Source organism: Microtus oregoni, unplaced genomic scaffold, assembly GCF_018167655.1.
Source record: "Microtus oregoni isolate MIOR12 unplaced genomic scaffold, Mior012 000040F_ref0000088, whole genome shotgun sequence".
Lineage (NCBI taxonomy): Eukaryota > Metazoa > Chordata > Mammalia > Rodentia > Cricetidae > Microtus > Microtus oregoni.
Window position 1 is genome coordinate 16,823,897 of NW_024543207.1, and position 22,284 is coordinate 16,846,180.

At 43.3% G+C, this 22,284-nt stretch overlaps 1 protein-coding gene across 4 annotated transcripts in view; it reads left to right on the forward strand.

Moving 5' to 3' along the window:
- Positions 1–22,284, forward strand: part of Sema5a (semaphorin 5A) — a 432,322-nt gene that overhangs the window by 305,050 nt on the left and 104,988 nt on the right. For all 4 annotated transcript variants that reach the window (XM_041632016.1, XM_041632019.1, XM_041632017.1 and 1 more), the window contains 3 exons: positions 707–992; positions 4,245–4,380; positions 10,148–10,352. In XM_041632016.1, the coding sequence (XP_041487950.1) occupies positions 707–992; positions 4,245–4,380; positions 10,148–10,352 (627 nt within the window). The remainder of the gene's footprint in view (positions 1–706; positions 993–4,244; positions 4,381–10,147; positions 10,353–22,284) is intronic.

A 22,284-nucleotide genomic window follows, 5' to 3' on the forward strand; every position in this document is an offset into this window, starting at 1 on the left:
ATTAAAGGTATCATTTTTAGGACCTTGGTGAAAGCATATCAATTATGTCCAGTAGCATGCAAGTGTGCATGAGTTTCATTGTTATACCCTATTAAAGTCCGCTGGTCCCCAGTGCATTCAGTCCTTCCTCAGAAAGAGAGCTTCCTCTTTCTGAAGCTTAGCATTGTCGAACACTAGAACATGTACGGATCTGTGAGCCTGTGTTCTCACTTATTTTGTTTTGTTTTCCAAATATTTTGTGTCGTCTCTTTGAGATCATCATACAATTGGACCATTTCCCCCTTCCCTTTCCTTCCAGCAAACTCTCCCCTTTACCCCTCCTTGTTCTCTTTCAAGTCCATGGCCTCTTTTGTCATTAGTGTTGTTGCCTGTGCCTGTGCATAGTACACACATATATTCCCAAATGTGTGAGCTTTTCATGGTACTATTGCCTTGTGGACTTGAGTGTAGATTTAGCAGGGTGATTGAGGATAGAGTCACACTGTTGATCTTTTATTATGACACAACCATACACAACCATGCATTTCTTTGTAGCATTTATCAGTGACCTGCTTGAGGAATCTCTCATTTTCCTCTTATTTCTTGTAAGGATTAGTTTTTGTCGAACAGAACCATCTTTCCTTTGAAGAGAACATTATCAGACAAGACTTTTCAAGAAAGGAAAGATGTCTAATGTTAATGTTTTCTTCTCTCCTCTCATTTCCAGAACCAAACTTTGTGTCTTCCTATGACATTGGCAACTTCACCTACTTCTTCTTCCGAGAAAATGCTGTGGAGCATGACTGTGGGAAGACCGTGTTCTCCAGGGCTGCCCGGGTCTGCAAGAACGATATCGGAGGGCGATTCCTCCTGGAGGACACCTGGACCACCTTCATGAAGGCTCGCCTCAACTGCTCCCGGCCCGGGGAGGTGCCGTTCTACTACAATGAGCTGCAGGGCACCTTCTTCCTGCCAGAGCTGGACCTGATCTATGGCATCTTCACCACCAACGTGTATGTAGCTGTGGTTGAAGCTTGCTCTCTCTCTTTCTTCTCTTCCTCTTTTCCTGAATGAGCCTTTTGTTCTTTGACCTCTGAGAGTTTAAAGTTGCCTTAGAGAAAGTTTTTCTTATTTTCCCCGGGCTAAGAGCCAAAGAACGACAAAAAGAGTCTTTTCAGTATGAATTAAATGTTAGGTAAAGATACATGCTTTGCGGGACTTGCTTCAGGAAAGCTAATTCAAAATATTTTTTTCTTACTTGTCCTCAGGAAAAAGTAGTATCAAATTATTGTATTATGAATTGCTCCTTCCTTATTGTGTGTTCTAAACACCTTGTGAAGTGCAGGTACATATTAGATAAGATTTTTGTTTTTTTCCATAGGAAAGTCATGCATTTTTGCATAATAAAAACAGCATTGTCTAAATGTCTGAGCTTTGCAGTCACATCATTCTTGCCTGGGCCTCTGCATTGCTTGAATGCAGCTGCAATTTTCCCCTCATAGCACCTTGTGTTTCTCTTGGAAAGATGCTCCTAACCACAACAACAGAGACTATTTGATTTCGGAAAGCTTGGGAAATTTCCAGAGCTCTCATTCAGTCAGTCTTTCCTAGGTGGAGTGTCTCATGCCCCTGCGTTGACTTTCCCCTCCTTAGCTGCCTGTCTAGGAACTAGAAACCTTGGAGAACTCTGGGGTGTGCTCCTCTGTTAGCTGTGAGGTGCAGTTAAGGTTTCAGCTGGGAGCTCCAGCCTGGAGATCCAGCAATTGAGACAAAGGTCAAGCAAGGATTCAAAGTAGGTGCGCAGAAAGATTCCTCGTAAGGGAAATGTTGACCCATTTCTCTGACGTTGCTCCCGGTTCGCTATTGATGGTCATCTTACATCCTGGGAAATCTTATTTCTGTCCAAGCTAGACAATGGGTGATGTTTTCTCCACTGTCTCTGTATTTTTCCTTTAACATTTATGTGTGTGTGTGTATGTATGTATATGTGTGTGTGTGTGTGTGAAAAGTGTGTATATGTGCATGCGTATATATTCACAATGTGTGGATGCACGTGTGTTACAGTGTATGTGCATGAGGCTGGGTCCAAAGTTGATGTTGGATATCTTCTTCCATTGCTCTCCTCTTTTGGTTGCTGCAGGGTCTCACACTGAACTTAGAACTCGCTAATCCTGGCCATTCCAGCTAGCCAATCTGTCCCAGTGATCCCAGTCTCTGCCTTCTAAATGCTGGAATTAGAGGTGGCCACCATGGCTGCCTAGCTTTCCATGGGCTCCAGGGTTCTAGTCTCCAGGCCTCACACTTGGGCAGCAAGTGCTTTATCCACCAAACAATCTCTCTAGTCTCTCCTGTGCCTCTATCACTTTGTATCAGAAAGCCTGCCTACAAATGGCATTCCCGAAGGGTCCCTTATACCACAGCCTCCTGCTTCCTCTTTGCTCTCACCACCGCTGGTGAGTGTTCATGCTCACTGGATATAAACCTGCGCTGCACGGTCTTCGCTAAGAATGGAGTTCGGAAACTGTGTAGTATAGATGGCTTGCCATCACCCCCTTCACGGTGGCCATGCCTGTTGGAGACCTGCTTTGCAACCCCAGAGGTCGTTTTCACTACTTGAAGATTTTCTTTTTCATAAAAAATCAATTTATGGGTTCTAAAGTTGATTTGTTTCCCAAAACCTTGTTTAAGGACTGGTGCTGGCTGCACAAGATGAATGTCCGGGTCCTCCGCTGACATCAATCTCACACACAATGGGAGCTTGGCTTGCTGATTTGATGGCTCTGGGCCAGAAACAACAGCAGCGAGAGCTCCCATTTCCAAAGTTCTCTAAGTCCTGTGTTTGAGCCACTCCAAGGGGAGTCTGTTTAGAAAGATGGGAAAGCGCCTCAACTGCACTCCAGGATGGCAAGTGTTCTCTATGTCAAAAGCCACCCAGCATCAGCTTCTCTCCAGACAGACAGGAACTCAGGAGACTTTCAAGTTCTACTCTCCCCAAGCCAATGAGGAGGAGGAGAGCCACAGAATGAATAAATCTACACTAAGCACCCACTTCTTTTTCATCTTCTGCAGTGGGAGCATCTGGGCTCCACATGGGGCTCTTCTCAGTGCTGGACTCCCAGGAAAACATTCGTCTTGTATGAGCTGTTCCTTAGTACCATATGCTTCTCACAGAACTCTCTCAAAGAGCTGAAATCCAGATCTCTGCTGAAAAGCAGCCAGGATGCTTCTCCCCACTCATGGCCGGGTGTCAGAACCTCACTGAGCAGGCTTCCTTTTCGTATATGGACATGTCTTTTACCCTGAAGATTCCAAGCCTGTGCTGGTATTAGGGAAGTCTGTAGGGTGGTTTCCTTCCCCTCTTCATTATTTGCCAGTTAAGCAAGCACAAGTTGGATGTGAGGTTCTGGAGGTCCTGTGATTTTTCTCTATGATGTAAGGAAAACACTGACTTAATTCTGACAAGATATTGGCTCAGAGCATTAATATGGAAAATACGTTCACACCCCTCATTTAGTCTACATTTCCCTTTGAGACCCGTAGCTCAGCTTGGAATGCAGATTTGAGAAAGAAGCGTTTGCCATCCCCGTGTTAGTCAAAGGGCGCTGACCTTCCAGAGCCTTCTGCCCACAGCTCTCTTGTAGAACCTGAATTCTAAATTAAGGCTTCAAATTTTTATGTCAGTGCTCTTTAAATTTTTTCCTTGCTGACCCATTAGATTTACAATCCCTTCTTAATAATGAATAAGATGAATCTGACAGTCATTCCTTGCAAAACACATTTGGTTTATTATTTTTTTAAAGAATGACAAACACAGATATCTGTAGATTTTGATAGGAAGAAAAGTTTGACCAGCTGCCACCTAAGTAACAGGATAAATAGGTGGAAGAGGAAGCCATGCAAGGAGAATGGCTGTCTCAGTCCACTGGAAGACAACCGTCCCCCACCCCCCACCCACCCACACAGCGGAATTTAAAATTCGGGAAGCTTTTCAAAGTCCCTTGTTGCTCCTGTTGTCGTTGAGTGAATTTGGTCCGCAGCCGGCAGGGTCATATCTGTCACTTCCCCTCATTTCATTCTCTGAATGTTTGCTTCCACATAAAGAAAGTACAAGGTAGACCCAGGCATCACCCTGGCTCAGCCTTATTGTTAGAGAAAAGTCTTGAACTTGGAACAGCTACAGGTGAATGCCATCCCTGTGATCAGCGGAGGCCAGCTGTCACTGATGGGCCCTGACTAGCCTGTTCCTTCTCCTTTCTTTTCTCCAGGAACAGCATCGCTGCCTCTGCTGTGTGTGTCTTCAACCTGAGCGCCATCTCGCAGGCCTTCAATGGACCTTTCAAGTACCAGGAGAACTCTCGCTCAGCCTGGCTGCCTTATCCCAACCCCAACCCAAATTTTCAGGTAATCTCAGGGGAGACGGCATCATGAGTATCCTCCAGTAAGGGAGCAGAAACCCAACATAGCCTAGGAGCCCGAGCAATTAAACCTTGGCTGCATGCACCCTGCAGCTGCAGTCTCCTGGCCCCTGGGGAACAGCACCTCCCTCCCTAGGCTTAGCTAATGTCAATAGAACACAGCCTTTTGTGGGCTATGGCGCCTAGACAAGGAAAGGGGGCCTTTTGTGAGCTGTGATGACTGACGGTTAACCGAAAAAGGCCAATCCTCTGCAATGGGCTAGGAATCCAAGCTTCAATTACTGTTAATGATTATGTACTGTGTCCCCCAAATCTCTGGTCTCTAATGAATGATGTCCCAAAGAATAGGGCCCAGGGCATGGAGCAATGGGTCTTGACAAACATAATTAGAGCTCTAATTGGCAAGTATGGTGAGGCTTCCTGTTGGGAAGGGTGGATTGTGGCTGTGGCTGCTGAGAAAAGAAGCCTGGCTAGTGTTGATTCATCTTCAGTCACCCAATTAGAATGGTCAAGCTGCGATGTCCTGTGTCAATCATCCCACCTTCTATGTGCAGAAAAAGCAGAGACCGGGGGATGATGGCTATTTATTTTGTTTGTCCTGACAGCAAGTCTATTCATCTGCTTGGGAAGCTGTAACAAAATGACACAGTTTAGATGGTATTGAGAGAGAGGGAGAGAGAGACTTTATTTCATCATAGTACCCTACACTTTCAAGATCAATATGACAACAGGATCGTTTTCTGGTGAGGTATTGAAGATGACCAGCTTTTCCTTGGGTCCTCCCTTAGAAGACAGAAGCATCGCTGGTATTTCTTCCTCCATCCCACTGGGCAGTGCGTGACTGCTATGGCACTGAACGCTTCCTAGAGGTCCTGTCTTCAGCTACTACCATGCTGAGAGATAGAATCTTCATACGAATTTGGGTGCAGCACATACGGGAACAGCCTTCCCTGTAGGCCTGTTACTGTCAACTCAGGCAGAATATTAGCCATCACCAAGTTCCTGATACTATGCCTAATGTGTCAGGTGTGTGACTTTACATGTGGCGTGAGTGTTACGTGTGATACTGCTCTGTGTCCAGAGTCTCAAGTAAAATAGCCATGGCCACATCTGGTTGGAGATCAAGCTCAGCTCCTGCCCTTACCAACAGAGGCAAAATCCCAGTCCCATCCAACTAAGGGCTTGTTAGCCGCGGCCATTGATCAGTCACAGAAGGGAGTCCTCCCCACCACGGAGTCCTCCCAACCACTGAATCCTCCCAACCACCGAGTCCTCCCAACCACCGAGTCCTTCCAATTTGGTTGGTTTATCATCCCAGATTATAGAAACAGGGACTTCCAAGAAAGCAGGCTTAAGAAAAAGTTTGAATTTTTGCACTTAAATTTTGGGTAAACATCAATCAATTACAATTGAGCTTTTTTTAATTTGTTCAATATTGTTTAAGATTTTTGACATTATGGGATTAAGAATAACTGCTTTGCACATTGTATTTGGATTTTACTGCTTTCCTTGGACAAAATCAAAGTGTTAGCATCTTCTCATGATTTCCTTGATAGAAAGGGGAAGGAGGGATGCAAATAAACTTGAAAGTACCGGTCCATATGCTTGATTACTGCCCAAAGCATTCGACTGAAAGGGCCCATGGGGACCTTCTGTCTGGAGTCTTCTGTGTCCTACACGTTGAGTAATTGTATATTTTGACTGTTTTTTTTTCTTTTCGATATAAGAAGAAAATATATTATCCCCTTTTAAAAAGTGTTTAAATCTGAGGTTAGAAAAAAAAACCAAGACACTTATATTTATAGAGCCTGCCATTGCATTATCCCTTTGACTACAGCTCTTCCAAATGAACTGAGGGACTCAGCAGCTTCAACCTCTTTTACACACCTAAGGTAATGTGTAGTTTAGCCCAGGCATCTAGATATATCCATAGCACATAGCTAGTAAGTGCCCTCATGTCCTGCTTCTACAATACCAGGATCACATCAACAAGTTTGCTTTCATCTATTAGTAGAATTAGATCCATGCAGAATTGTGGAGGGGCATGTGCAGGGGTGGTACACATGCCAGGCAAGGAGCTGGCTCAACTGACGTCATCCTCTGAGCCTGGATTTGAAACTTTTAGGAAACTAAAGTTGTAGATTATGGTAGTGGTGGTGATATATGTATATGTTTGTGTGCATCTGTGTGTTTGTGTGTGTGTGTCCATCTCTTACTACAGACTGGTTTCTATTTATAGATTGTGTTTAGTAGTCTCATTGTCATAGGAGCCTGACTGTCAGAGAGTATGAACTCATTTTGTAGCAAAGATCCCTCCATTAGACATATATAAGTGTTGCAACATTGACAATAACCAATGGTGATATTTATATTTATTATTGTTAACATTATTGTTGTTGTTATTTTGGTTTTCTTTTTGACAGTTAGAATTTATGTAAGCAAATATACAATAGGAAAGAAAACGATTAACTGGAGTAACTGGTTCAGGAAAAAATGATCTACGAAGAGAAATACATCACACTCTGAAAACTCAATTAAAACCCACAAAACAACAGAAACTACTTCGCCACCCTTAATCAGCCCATTCCCAACACCCTTGGTGGTATTTGTGTGCCCTGGTAGAGGGAGGAGATCTTGACACCCATAAGATCATCAGCCACTTAAAACACTGTCAGGCAGAGCTTCAGAACCTTTCTCAAGTTTTATTATCAACAATCAGAATCGATGCAGTCAACATGAAAACATGGGAGCGCAGGAGCAGTCAGACAAGAAGATGGCTTGGGAAAGGCAGGCTGAAGTTTAGCTTCATCCCGAGAGTCCGTGAACACACACTTCTCTTGGCAGTGAGGTGTGAAGGAGCAGGGGAGCCATTGGGCAGAGACACCTTGTCGAGGATGAAGTTAGCCCATTTGACTTGACCATCAAGCTCAAGTGTGCGGGAACGAGGATAGATGAGCCTGAGACAGATAACACACAAGCATTTATTATCTTCCGGCAATTAATGTAATGTAATAGAATTACTTAACAGATATTGGACACAGCTATGCTTTTTCCACTCTTGTGGTTTCTTCTTGTGTGGGGTCCCCAGGGTAGCAAAGTACCTGACAGTATCTAGGGGAGACCAGTGTATATATAAGGTTCAGCTAGAGGATTTATAGCCCTTGGAGAGTCTGGTGAGCTGCTATACAGCAAGAAATATATCCAGTAAATTTGAATAGTTTTCAAAATATTGGATATTGAGATATTCATTATAGGATAGCAAGGGGAAAGAATGGTAGAAAACACTAAAAATACAGTTCTTGATAATACAAGCAGACAACATGCAGAAAACACGGCTTCCAGGAATGTGCTCTATCTTAGCGCTCTAACAGCCCCCTGTCCGAGATAGCGGTTCCTCCAGGGCAGTAGGAGGCCACCCCCTTCAAAGTATACCTCCAGGTTTTCAGCACGCCATCTGTTTGAAGACAGCAAATGAATATAAACAGTAGCTTTCTGCAGTTGAAGCTGGCAGGTGGGCCATTGCTACCACCCACCCTCCAATATTGCCTTTGATGTCAGTACAATGACCACCACACAACAATGGCCTTTAGAGCTAGCATTCACCTGCAAAGGTTTCAAATCACGTCCAGTTGGTGATCTTTCTTACTTTTCAAAACTGTTCCTAGGGGCGTGGAGAAGTGGCTCAGCTGTTAAGAACACACACAGCCTTTCCAGAGGATGCAAGTTCAATTCCCAGAACCTATATCAAGAAGTACACTCATTTGTAACTCCAGCTCCAAAGAGATCTGATTATCTCTGGCCTCTGTGGGCACCTACTCTCTCTCTCTCTCTCTCTCTCTCTCTCTCTCTCTCTCTCTCTCACACACACACACACACACACACACACACACACACACACACAGAGAGAGAGAGAGAGAGAGAGAGAGAGAGAGAGAGAGAGAGAGAGATGAGGGAGGGAGGGAGAGAGAGAAATTAAAGGTAATAGTTAAAATCTTAAAAAAAAAAAAAACAACTCACATTCCTGATAGATGATGTGTCCATGCTTAGAGTATTATTATTAAATACTATTTATATAAAAATCCATTGGTACAGTCTTCGCAGACCCCAAACAACTGTATGTAGAATTACTTGTTCATTTATCTGTCCCATTATTCATCCACTTATTTCCCCTTGGACACCAAAGCTCCACGGACCATGAACATCCTGCCTGCGTTTAGACAAATGCATTTACAATCTGGTGGGTAGCTTCTGCGCTCTCCAGAATGTTGTCTTCTTCCTGGCATTTACAGGGACTTAATTTATAAATGCTTTCCTCCCGTTGCTTTAGTTTGTATGTCAGCCAGGAGCCAGGAGCCAGGAGCAGAGCTTGTGTGTGCCAACCACTTAGCATTTAAGGAAACAAGCTGAGAGGCCAGGCCTCGCTTGGGGCCACAGGTCATCTGCCGCGGGCCCTCCTTTACCCTGAACACACCCTTTACATGGTGCCCAGGTGCTCCTAACAAGAATGCAGCATTAAATTAATTACCAGGCTAGTTTTGTGGAGTGCATTTAATGCTGGGTTTCTCCAGCTCCGCAATCCACCTATCATTTTATGGCATATAGGATATTTTATCAAATGCTACAAAAATATAATTTACTTTCAAAAAAGCAATATCCATCTTATACTCTGAACCTCTAACCTGTTATAAAAAACCAAGTATTGGAAATGACGTGTTATAAATGGTAGTTTCGGGCCGTGTGGACCCCAGCAACCCTGCTTATGTGGAATACTGCTGAGGAGTCTCACATCCTCCTGTACCAGGCCGTGAAGTTTACAAAGGAACCGAGAAGGGCCGTAGCAGTTTTCTGATCCTGAGCTGGATGCTGAGAATGCCCTGCTGTCTTTCCCACCTGTCCATCACCTTGTCCTTGGCCCTACCATTGTTTGTAAGAACCATCAGCCTCTTTCCAGCCCAACTCTGAGATTGATTTCTGACCATTTCTACCCTGCCTTTCCCGTGTGTCTAGCAGATCATCTTCATGGTATTTTCACTTCCTGAACACTGTTCCTTCTTTCCTCTTTCTCCATTTTTCCTCATCTCCCCCTTGCTCACCCTCCTTTCCTCGCTGCTTTTATCTTTTCCCATTACCGATTTGCCGCCGTGTGTTGCGAACCCTCAGACTCTAACCTATTCCTGTAAGCTCTCCTCCAGCAAGAAACACTAATACATTTAGTCTTGTCACACTATTTGTGGGGCCCATGTGACCGATATTGTCTACAGAGTAAGATGAATAGCAGAGGATTGCCATGGAGTTCAGGGTTACTTACGAGCCCACTGTGATAGCGGAAAAATACATACATCTGTATGTGCTCTCTGGCTTCATATCCCACGTCATTTCCCCTTCATCCATCAGATATGGTCATATTGCAATTAGACAGACAGCTTCCAAGAGGTTTAACAGACCACGAGGGGATTCTCTGCCTCTGCTGTTCAAATTAGAGTCAACAACAGTGCCCGCTCCATCTTAAAGTGTCTCATATCTTCTTTACCATCCATTGAGAGAGTCCAAATATAACAGGTTTCCATCCACAGTAAGAGAACAGGTCAAGAAGGGCAAGGGAGTTGGAGGGGTTTCCTGATCTGCACACCCACTCATGTATTGTGGCTTACTCCACTTCCAGCTTGTTCTGTCTACCTCTCTGTCTGGTAGGCACTTGAGCTGTGGGCATCTGGATAGTCAGCTTTTGTAACATGGCCTGTCTTCCCTTACAGTGCGGCACCATGGACCAGGGCCTGTATGTAAACCTGACAGAAAGAAACCTACAGGACGCTCAGAAGTTCATTCTGATGCATGAGGTGGTACAGCCAGTGACCACTGTGCCCTCCTTCATGGAGGACAACAGCCGCTTCTCCCACGTGGCCGTCGACGTGGTGCAGGGCAGGGACACACTCGTCCACATCATCTATCTGGCCACAGGTAGGAGCGCTGCCTTCCTTTAGATGGGTTTCTGCCATCTCGTCATTCCATGTCTTCAGTCCCAACGCTCACCTTGAAGCAGGGCCGTGTGTCTGTACTCTGTCGCAACAAGCCGAACCCACAATGTATGCTTACTCTTGTCAACCTACAGACCTCTTAGAAATCTTACTTTCCCTCTTTCTGTCCTGCATTAGAATTTTAACTAGAGAGACAATGCCTCCTTTCTTAGCTATTCTTGCTCTCCAGTGGTTCTTGGCATGACCATCTACATTTGTCTAGTTTAAAACAATAGATGGGTTTGTTAGAAGATGCTGCCGGGTGAAATTTTCCCAGAGATTTTCATACTGAGTTCTGATTGGTGCACAGCAGTGCTCGAGGCAAGCTGTTCCCAATAGAGGTCCATGGAAGCATCTAAAGAAAGGAGCAAGTGCAGCCAGTGTTTCCCATATAGGCTAGACAGGAGCCACCTGTCAAACAGTATATAACAACTAGACCTCTTCAGAGTCCAAAGTCACTGAGGAATGGACTCATGCTCTCCCTTGCTGCAAGACTCTGACAGTGCAGGGTGCATAGGCTGGCCTCCGGGACTGACTCAGCCCCACCTACCTAGCCCTAGACAGAGTAATTTCACTGTACAACGGGTTCCTCCCATTCTTTGTATAGTGTGGTGGATACTTGGCACTTCCTCAGAAAGCGTGGTTACCTTTTTATGTGGTTATGAATACTGTATCATTCATTCTTTCATAGGATTTCTCAATTTATAACTGTGTTTTAATTGCTCAGTTTATTGTATTCACAAACTTGCAATGTCTTGTTGTTCCCCATTGTCACTGAATTCATTTGGCACCCCGGGGGTGCACGGTGAACAGACAGGTACCAGCCTATTCTCCTAGGGCTCACATTCTTAAAGGGACATGTCTGTAATAAATCCATCACCAACAAGAGTGATAAAGAGCCAATGACTGGGTGCCAGTGGAGGGACGTGGTGATGGATATGCCTGGGAGGCTCCCGTTTCGTGGTTGGACAGTGTCCCCCAGTGCCGGAGGCATTAGACACTGCACATTACAGAGAGAAACTGGGAACACTGGGAGATGGACGGTTGGTTGCCAGTCCTGCTGAGTGGTCAGTGATGCAAGGAAAGATCCTACGATTGGATGGGGATGGTATAGACCCGTCGGGGGAAGCCTGGGAAGTCGCAGAGGGATCCTGAAGAGAAAGTCACGTGGTATAACTACTAGGAGCAGCAGTTTGCAGAATGGGGGTGACCAGGTCCTCACAGGAAGTCAGGAGGAGAGCTGCTTTTCTTCTTGTTGTTTGTTTGAAGAGAATAAAAGAAATTCCTTGCCACTATGGGATTGTGGCTCTTTATGGCTTTGTTTGTCCTTAAAAACCAGAAGGCTGCCTGACCCACGGTAGATTTGTGGAGTAAGTGGACTGGATCATCCCAAGGGTGTTCCTGGTCTTTTATTGTAAAGGTTAAAATTAATGTGGCATAGATGCTTTTTTTTTTTCTCCTTGGACTTCTAGAGACAGCTGAGGTTCTCATCCGGCTCTGTGGTAAGGGATGCTCAGGGGTGGAACTGAGCTAGACCACGCATGAGCTCACAGGCTGCTGTCCTGTTCCCACCAAAGAAGGCAGTTCTGACCTGTTTACTTTGCTCAAACTCACTATGATCAACAGTGAGCTCTGCAGATGACTTCAAGGAATTCTCATACTCATAATGATGAGTGCCTCTGTTATTTCTGCTTGTTGGCTAGAGCAGGCTCTCTCCTGGTTCAGATGTGGTCACCTGTCCATGCCATACTTATAAGTAGAGAGATATTTCTGGGTTGTGTCTCTTTATTTGAATTTTTTGAACAATAGTCTTATATAGCCTGTCAAGCTGCAAACTCACTGCATAGCCTAAACTGACCTCAAGCTTCTGATCCTCCTGCCTCAGCTTCCCAGGGCTAGGATGCATCTTTCCATAAGGGCAACAGTTGGATTATGAAAGTTTGAGCTTTATGGATTGATTAAATATATATTATGGAAAGCTCTGCTTGCTGATACATCATTTTAGGGTTGAGACCCTCAACTTATGAATCACATGGCACAGAGAACTCTATGCCCACAGGAGTATATCTGAGAATCTTTATTACAAATCACACGTTTGAACACATGTGAAAACAGTCCACCATAAGGAAGTTAGAGGTCTGACGTGAAACAGTAGCTGGCATCGGTTGGTTATTAAATGCTTTTAAAAGCCGTTGGCACTCCTTCTAGAAGCTTTCACACAGAAGTCTAATTTGAATGACCTCCTGGCTTGGCTCCCCAACCCCACTCTACAACCCCATGTCATATACCTCACTCAGTTGCTTTTTGACTTGACACGCACAGATAGACGATGGGTGGCGATCCTGCCTTGCACGCGTCTACCTGTGACTTCGTCCTCACAGTTCATATGACCGACAGCATCGTATTAATTGGTTTTAATTAAGTTTGTGCATTGTAAAGCAACTGCTGTTGTACTTTTAGTGGACTAAAATATAACTAAACTTGGACAATCACTGGTAAACCACGTGTCTATGACTTGCTGTACTGTGGTATTTCCTTATTGAATTGGCTGGGTCCAAACCCGCAATATCTCGAGGGGTTTTGCGTGTTAGCATTAGCTTAGGCTTGTGGGCTTCAAAGGAGCTCAGGTTTACTGACTCTTTCCCCAGGTTTACTCCTTTGTAGAAAATGAGTCACACCACAATGTCTTTTTTTTTTGTTCTATTGACCTAATGTTTTGCTTCTGTTTTAACATCTTGCCCATTTAAATGCAGAGTACTTACGTGTAAGTAAGCTGTACTACCTGCAATCTCCAGTCCTGTTGGGAGGCAAAGGCTCCACATACATCCTTAGTGAGTCTTCATTGCTCACTCATCAAGTTGTTTCTCTCAAAGGGGGTTTGTAGTAGAACGATGAGGTCCTACAGAGAGTCCTGCTCCAGACCTCATGCGCAACTCAGGCAGGAGCATGGAACACTGCTGAAAGCTGAAGGCCTGTTAGATCAGCTCCTCAAGTCTAGCTTTGGAGTTTTTATGAGTTACAAACATGTTCCGTTAACCTCTAGGTAGGCTAGTTAACTCTTACAGCATGCCAATGTATTTTCAACATTTTAAACTTTTAATTCACAATACGATTTAATTTTAGTAAAAGTCACTTCTTTGAAAGATGTCTGAGTAGGAACTGGGGTACATTTCCGATGGCTACTCCTTTAGAATGCTTACAACAGGAACCTTCTAAGTGGTTGAGTCTTAAGTGGATAGACTTTTGAGTTTTTTAAAGAAAAACTACCTGCAAGTCCTGTTGAACACTGCAACCTGGAATTTCCCTCCTCCCTTGGTTAGAGAACAGCAGACACCATGACATCCAGTCTACTATTTGAAGGCTCTTTGCAGACCTCCCTTGTCTCCTTTGCCTCATGGGGGCCTGGCTCTTTGCTTTGCCTTGGCCTAGGGATCCTCTTATTCCACATTCCTCCTTTAGCCATGCTGCCATCTCAGAATTTCTCCTTTCCTTCTAAGATCAGCTGTGGAAGTTTCATTTTTATCTGACCTCGCTTCCGGTGTATTCAAACTATTCTGAAGTTAAATTGCATATAACTTTAGAATGGGTTAACTTTAGATTGTAGTAACTGTTGTATGACTCAGAATAGTGTAAAAATCAGAGTCAATTTTCTGGCATGCAAATTATACTCCAATAATGGATTATTCCCAAACATTTATTTAAAAGCCGCCAATAAAGAAAATTAAGAAAATACATAAACATTTACAAACTTTTTAACATTATGGACTTGCAAACTCCCCTTAGAAAACTCAGAGCAGGCGATAGATGCGCATGAAGAGGAAGCCCACACAGGTTTAACTGCTTCTAGATGTTTGAACTGATTGCATTCTTGTGTTGAGTACTAGTAGGATAATCCTGCTTTCTCCAGCTGTGGATTTTTATCTTAGAATGAAATACTTATTAAAAAGTTAGAAAAAAGCCCTGACTGGGGACCTTTAGCAGAGAAAGCCTGAGTTCTTCAGGCAGTGGGGAAATAAACTTAACAGAATCCTCCACTGTAGGCTCAAAAGCCCGTTGGCTGCAAATTTACTTCGCTAGATATGCAAGGCAGGGCAAGAGAGGAAAAATCATGAATAGAATGATAACGCATATGGGAGGAGATGGAAAAAGCTCACAGAGAGGAGGGAACAGTGGAAGGTCTGTCCTGAGGAGGTAAATGGTTATATCCTAACACCATGGCAACAGAAACAAAGGGGAAGATGGCCAGAGTGAGTATATACCATGAGAAACAACACAGATGGATTCTAGATGGGAAGGACACACAGACAAGGCAACAGCAGAGCAGTCGGTGTGTCTGACACAGAGAACCACACTTCAGTGTCTATGATGTGACATAATTGTCGTGTGCTGTATGCACACCCTGAGAAGCTGGCTCTGGGGTTGGAATCGCCCCACCCTCATTTCACACCTAAGCATGTTTGTCTGTAATTGTCCTCTAAGACACCTTACCTGAGGATGGGCTGTCTTCCCTCATAACTCTGACATGGAGGAGAGACCGGCTGCATAGAAAAAGCTCGTACCCTTGAGTGTACTTAGAAAGTCAGTCATTTCCCACAGAGATATCTATTATGTGACTCTTACTGCTGTTTGTCCCTTACTCTTACAACCCGAGGGCATGCTGTGCCCTGCCTGAGACTCATTCTAATGAACTCATAGCTGAGTGCCTTCATGGCTCTTCCCCATTTGACTGCTGATGAATATTTTGTACGCCTGATTTGATGATTGTATGAGTTATATTCCTATTGCTGTGCTGAAACACCATGACATATAGAACAATTATTTGGGCTTAAAGTTCCACAGGATTAGAATTATGATGGCGGAAGAGGCAACAGGTGGCAGTCATGGTGACAGAGGCAGAATCTGATGGCTCACATCTAGAATCACAAGCACGAGACAGAGACAACAAACTGGAAATGGGATGGATGAGTCTTTAAACCAGTGGTCCTCAACCCCTTTAGCAAACCTCTATCTGCAGAAATATTTACCTTATGATTCATAACAGCAACAAACTTACATTTATGAAGTAGCAACAAAAATAATTTTATGTTGAGGATCACCACAAGATGAGGAACTGTATTAAAGGGTTGTGGCATTAGGAAAGATGAAAATCCACTGCTCTAAATTCTCAAAGCAGGCCTCTGGTGACATATATCCTCGAGCAAGGTCACTTCTCTTATGTCTCCCCAAACAGTGCTGTTTACCAGAAACCATGTGAGAGACATTCTCATTCAAATCAATAGCCAGAGCGAGAACTGTCTGCTTACCTAGTTTCCTGCCTGCTACTTGCTATTTATTCTTTTACGTTTGTTTGCTGTGTAGCTGCAGAACTCAGTCCTTTAAGGCTGAAAGGATAACGGCTTAGATTTCTCTGGACTGTACATTATGTCCACATGGGGAGCCAACAAATATCTCTAAAGTCATCATTAACGAAAGCTTCCCTGAGATAAAATAAGGATTGAGTCTCCATATATCAATACATACCACATCTCAGTAATAAAGATTGCAAGTAAATGAAGAGATTTTCAAATTCTAAGAGTAAAGAATTATAGAGGTATTTACAGATAAAATTTTTACCAATGTGAAAACCAGTTTAGAAGGTTCTCTGAATATTCTGCAGCTGGCTGAGTTCATGAAACATCTAAAAATTTTAAGGAAAACTAAAATGTGATTCAAAAATAATATATCACCCCAAGAATAAAGAAGACATAAAGGCAAATGAAATTTTAAACAAAGCAATATCTAGGATCTTCTTTAGGAACACGAAACAAGACTAAGTAGTGGCTAAATTCAGTCAGCAATGGAGATTTGAGAAGAAAGAGTAAGAGAACTGAGCCCCACCACTTAAATGGGCAGAACATTTAAAAGCACAGAAATTAACATTTCTCAAGAGGTTTATTATAAGCTAAAATCTTTCTTTAAAAATAAATATACATTGAGAATTTATGGACATACTATGATTTATAATAAGCTAATTTTCTTTCAAAAATATATATATATATATATTGAGAAATTATTGACATAACACCTGTCATAATAGCTTTTAAAACCAGAAAGTCTCTACTTCTAGACAAAACATATCAAAAGAATAACAATAATTGGTAAGTAAATCGTGGGAGGAAGATGGTGGTGGCTGAGAGTCTGTTTCTGCATCTGACAAAGAACCAAGGTGTTGTGTTAGATCATGATGGGAGCAAGGCTGGGATGATTACAGGGCACACAGCAGCACAGTCAAGGGTAGCTCACTAGATATCTGCAAGGTGTCCTCAGGTCCTATCCACTCACTCCCTTTCTTCTTAATCCTCAGCTGTTTGCTGGCTATCTGGTGGCCAGAGTCTCTGGCTCTTCCTACTGTGTCTTGACCAAGCATGAAACACCCCAGCACAGGGGCATGGGGTATGTAAGGTGTGGATGAATTGCTTGTAAGGTGGTCTTGAACCAATGACCGGTGGACCAACAAGTATATCTCTTTTTCTCCCAATGTCAAGAGTCCTAGGGGACTACCTCTTTGTGGCTCACCATAAAGTGTTTCTAGGTGGTACCCAAGCACGTAGCATCACTCACAATTTCCTCCCACCCTGTATCCTTTTTCTTTTCACTCATACAACCCTAAGTGTGTGTTAATATTGGCACAACATCAATATTTTCAAGGTAGTCACAATAAGGTGTCCAGAAATGGCTAGAAGTTATGCTATCCCATAAAGTTACATGGGTGCTTATGTGAACAGGGTTGATAACATATTCTTTATTAACCAATGAAAGTAACACATAGACAGATGACTCTCCTCCATCAACTGATACTCATCTTAAGAAACTTGTATTTTTATCCATGTTTAAAAATAGCTAGCAAATTTGTGAAGTAAAAGTCAAGTAACCACTTGTAATCATCAGGAAAAGAATTGGGGAACAGTAACTGTAGACACAGGTGAACTGTGAGATAGAGTTCCTACATATTTTCTACATCTGTCAGTCTATTTTGTCATGATATTAGAATATTATATCAAATAAATAGATACTTTAGATGTGCTGAATTGGATAATGAAAGCTAGACAGTGGACAAGGATATTTCACTCCTAAACAATACAAGTGGAGATGAATTTGGCAGGCATGGCTAGCAGTTAGCCTATTGATGAGCATTGTATGCATTATTGCTTTTCTTTTTGGAGTCAGCATTCTCCGTATAGCTCTGGCTGTCCTGGAACTCACTGGGTATACCAAGCTTGCTTCACTGAGATCTGTAGTCTCTCTCTGTGGAGTGCTGGGATTAAAGGCATGCACCACCACACCCAGCCACGCATGTATTCTTATAACAAGGTTAATATCTTTCCCTCAAAGAGTTAAAAAGTGATTGGGAAAGAAAAACAAATTTGTGTGTAAATTACAAATCCAAACACTTCACAAACATATAGTGTCTCTGTGGTATGCGCTTTATTAGTAAGACACTAGGGAAAACACGGAAGTCTTGTGGGTAGCTGAGGCAATTACCAGCAGAATAAGGGCAGCTGTGGGTTAGGCGCATAGAGAGAAAGTAGCCAACCCATTACGTTTTCAGAGACGTTTAAATGAGAAGGGATAGATCCAACACAGAATGATGTGTGAATGTTCACAATGCGGTCAATAGATAACCTTTGACGGATAAGGAGAGAGTAGACACTTCATGTCAAAGTTCACCAAAGAAGGATCAACCCTGAAGAGAGCAGGTTGACCCCCGCCTTCAAGAGGATCCTTCACAGGGGAAAAAAAATTAAGCCATGAAGGAAAGAAACATGGAAGACAAAATGGGGAGGTGCAGGTTTCACTAGTTGGTTGTTATGCAAGAGGAGGATGGAGAGAAAATGCAGACTGTATTCATGTTCTGGTGCTATTTGGCAGACATCTTTTCCCATGGAATAGCCAGTGCGAAGACAGGCTAGGTGAATTGAGGAGACAGAGGAGGTCAGGACCTGGCTGGATGAGGCCTCAGGAATGAACTGCAGTGGTGTCACACAGGGAGCATGATGAAGGAGGATGTGATGTCAGCATTCTATCTGAGGGTTGGCATCAGGTAAACTGATACAGCAAAGGACACCTGTGAGGGCATCTAACAAGTCTCCAGCCCTCACCTGTGCTTGCAAACCGTGCATCCCTCCCTAGAGGTCGGAGAGGAGGCTGCTTCTCCATGTCATCTACACCCTGGGTAGGGGCCCCAGTGGAAAAGCAAGCACTTCTGAGAGGTCAAGTCAATCTGTAGCATGCAGCAGCTGGGAGAACACAAAGGAGGGGCAAGGGATAAGGAATAAGGAACTTTCCAATGAGAAAGACCGGGACAGACCACCAAAGATTTTTTAAAAAAGAAAAAAAAAAAAAACAATGAGTTTCCAAAGAGAACAGCTGGAACCCACTATGCCAAGTGCTTTTCACGAGGCGTGAGGTAAAGCTGCCCTTCTACTTGAGGACTTTGATTTAGGGTAAGGTTGGCCTTGACTATTTGCTGTAGAGATTGGAGTCCACGAAGAGACGAGCCCATGAATCTACCTTAAGATGAACCTTGTCTCTCTGAGAGCGAGAATGGGGAAGAATGTGAGACAGGAGTGCCAATCAGCATGAAAGGTGCACAGGGAAGAGAGAATAGTTGGTTCCCTTTAGATGGACCCCAGACTCCCTCTGCCTCTTTGTTTTGCCTTGCCATGAATACCACCGATGAAATATAGTGAGTGACCTCCACCCACGCCCCTTCTTGTCCTCTTCCAATATACTTTAAATATGGAACGTGACATTTTATTGCCACATGTTACTAATGATCAAAATCAAGAAACCAGTGTCTTCCAAAATGAACTTGTAGATTAGTAGGAGACAAACAATGTTCTAGAAATTTCCGCTGTAAGGGGTATGTTTGCTGACAAGCTCAGTAAATGCTGATGTCCCACTCCTGACTTGATTTCTGGGCATTGTTTATAGCACTTACTGCCTTTCTCTCTTAAAGAAAGTATGTAAAGCCACAGGGTAAGAGCAAGCCCTGTGCTGTCTTTCCCTTTACTGTTGCGGGAACAGAAATTACCTAATTCACTTGCCGTTGCTACCATTGCTGAGAACTCTCAGTATTTATAAGCAATTGACAGCTGCTTAAGGAGTAGGAACAAATGTTAGTGTTTGTTCAACACTCCTTCTGAAATTAGTTTTAAAAGGGCTCCAAATTCTATCCCTTGCACTAGACATTCTAACTGCACAACTAATTCGTGTTCTGTATGGTGTTTTTATGCAAGAGCTTCTTGTGAACTAAAAGAAGACACTGTTTAGTATGAGTGCCTATTTTATAAAGAAGATTGAATTTATTGAGAACACTTTCAGCAATTAATAGCAGTAGAGCGAAGAAGCCAAGTACTAAAGGACTGAGTTAAACTGTATCCTCCACACCCTGCCCCGCCCCCCACACACAGAAGATACGGTGCAGTTCCTAACTGCTCCCACAACCTCAGGTGTGACCTCGCTAGGAAATGAGGTCTTTGAAGATGTGCTTAGTTAAGCCAAGATGAGGCTCAATGAGCTTTAGGTTACCTCTAATCCAACATGACTGGATTGCTTACATGCTAAGTGAGGGCCGGGTTGGAATCAAGAAACAACGCAATTCAAGCTTCAGTGGCCCTGCTACACGGCAAGGACCCTAGGAGTGGATGGCCACCAACAGCACTAAGAAGAGGAAAGAGACTTCTGCAGAGAACTTCAGGGCACATGGGTCCTTGGAGACTTTTTTCCATCTCAAAGCATCTAGAACTGGGAGAGAAGTACCTATCACCCTAATCCGCCCAGAATGTGGTGTGTTTGTCTTTGGTTTGTTTTGCTTGTGTTTGACAGCAATGGGAATATGTATACTTGCATATGTGGGGGCCTGTGTAGATGTGGGTCTTTCTTGATGCTTCCCCACCTGCCATATGCAGATTCTCTCACTTGACCCCAGAGCTGTTGGTTAGGCTAAGCTGCCCAGCTTCCCCATTTCTGTTCTGCACACACTAGGGTTGGGTTACAAACAAATGAGGAATCTGAGGCCTGATTCTCATGATTTCATTGCAAGTGCTTAATGTACCTGCTGAGTCATCTGCCCAGCACCAGAGCTAGCATCCTATCCTACAGCAGCCCCAGCACTGAGAGGTCCTTGAAGACTGCCACTCATCCGTTCTTAGAGCCACACTTACAGTGTGCCTTCGCTTATGCTTTTCCTCTTTGCCCCACAGTACTGCTCAATGCCCTATACTCAGTGACCAAAATTAGCTTGTGTTAGGCCCAATTAGAACACTCTACTACTGAAAACAGTGTAATATAAGCCAAACCACTTAAAATACTATATAAAAAGCTAATTGTTTTGTTTGACTAAATATGGGGACCTTACCTTTTTTTACATTAATGTTTGATTTTTAAACACGTTTTCTGGATAATTTTGGTAACTTATGTCTGGTCTCCTAACAACAGAATAATATGAAGTTATTTAGCTATGAATTCGTAATTTTTTCAGTGTGTTAATCAAAATGGGATGTAGATACTGTCTATCTTTATGGAGAAGGTGATTTTGCTATTTTCTTTTTGTAGTCTGCTTTCTCCTTCTCTGCCTCTCTTTGCTTTAGATCTGCCTAAGGCAGGTGGTCGTCATCTTTCATATTTTACATGATCAATATTGATTGAGAATTGCCTCAAGTGGTAAAGACTTTGGTCTTTGAATAACAACCAAAAAAATCAAAATACAAATTGTTAGTTCTTATCTCTTCATATCGATCTTTCGCGGTAGATAATTTCATGCAGCCTTCTTAGTCTTTCTGCAAGTTGATAGAAATTAAGCAGGAGGGGGGCAGTTTCCTCTTCCCTAAACAGTCGTCCCTGGCTTAGCAACACATGTGGTTAGCGTGCTGTGTTTCTGTGTGAGATGACATCATAACTCTGGGGCGTTTTAATGAAGCTCACACAGTGTGCCCACTCCCCCCCCCCCCGCCACACACACACACACACACACACACACACACACACACACACGGTGTTTTCCCTATATTCCTGATCTAGATTTCTACTTCCGTGAAAGGCCATTGTAAGTTCTTTTCTTGTGGAAACTTCCGGAAGCTACAGATTTTGAAGACCATAGGGCTGAACACTATTGAGAAGTGTTAGCAGGTGTTTTATCCAGGATAATTCAAAGAGAAGGCCCAGTGACTGTTAACTTGTGATGAATCCACAAAATAAAATGATAAAAGGGTTCTTCCCGTTCATGAGAACATAGGTTTTCAAAGGTAGCAGAGGCCTCCCAATAAGAGGTCCGTTCACCATGGTTATGCCCATATTATTGTGATAGCCGGCATATGGCGACTGTTTCTTCCATGCAAAATATTGACATGTCTTCAAAATTACCTCATACTTTGTTTTCTCTTTGCTATGACTCTGATCAGATGGGGTATGCATGGCGTAGTTGGATGAGAACATCTTTAAAGCAAAACAAACACTGGATTTCATGTTGAGATAGAGACTGCCCATTACTTCTCAGCATGTGAGAAAGAGGGAAAAGGAGGAAACAGAGCTAGGGCATGATGGAGTCCTGAGGCTACTCCCCTACTGAAATACTTCTTCCACACCCTACTTCCTGCTTTTGTAATTACATCCTCCACTGTCCTCTGTAGAATAGTGATATCTAAGAACACTTGTGACCCATCTGGCCATGCTCTGTGTTGGTTTCTGTTTTTACATGGCTGTTTATTGGCCCAATAGAGTTTTATTCCAGTGAATAAAATCTAGTATTTTTTTCTCGGTTTCTGTCTCTTTGTCATTTTTGCTGCTGGAATGGCAATGACTCCCAGACCCAAACCCTGAGAAGCAATCCTCTATCA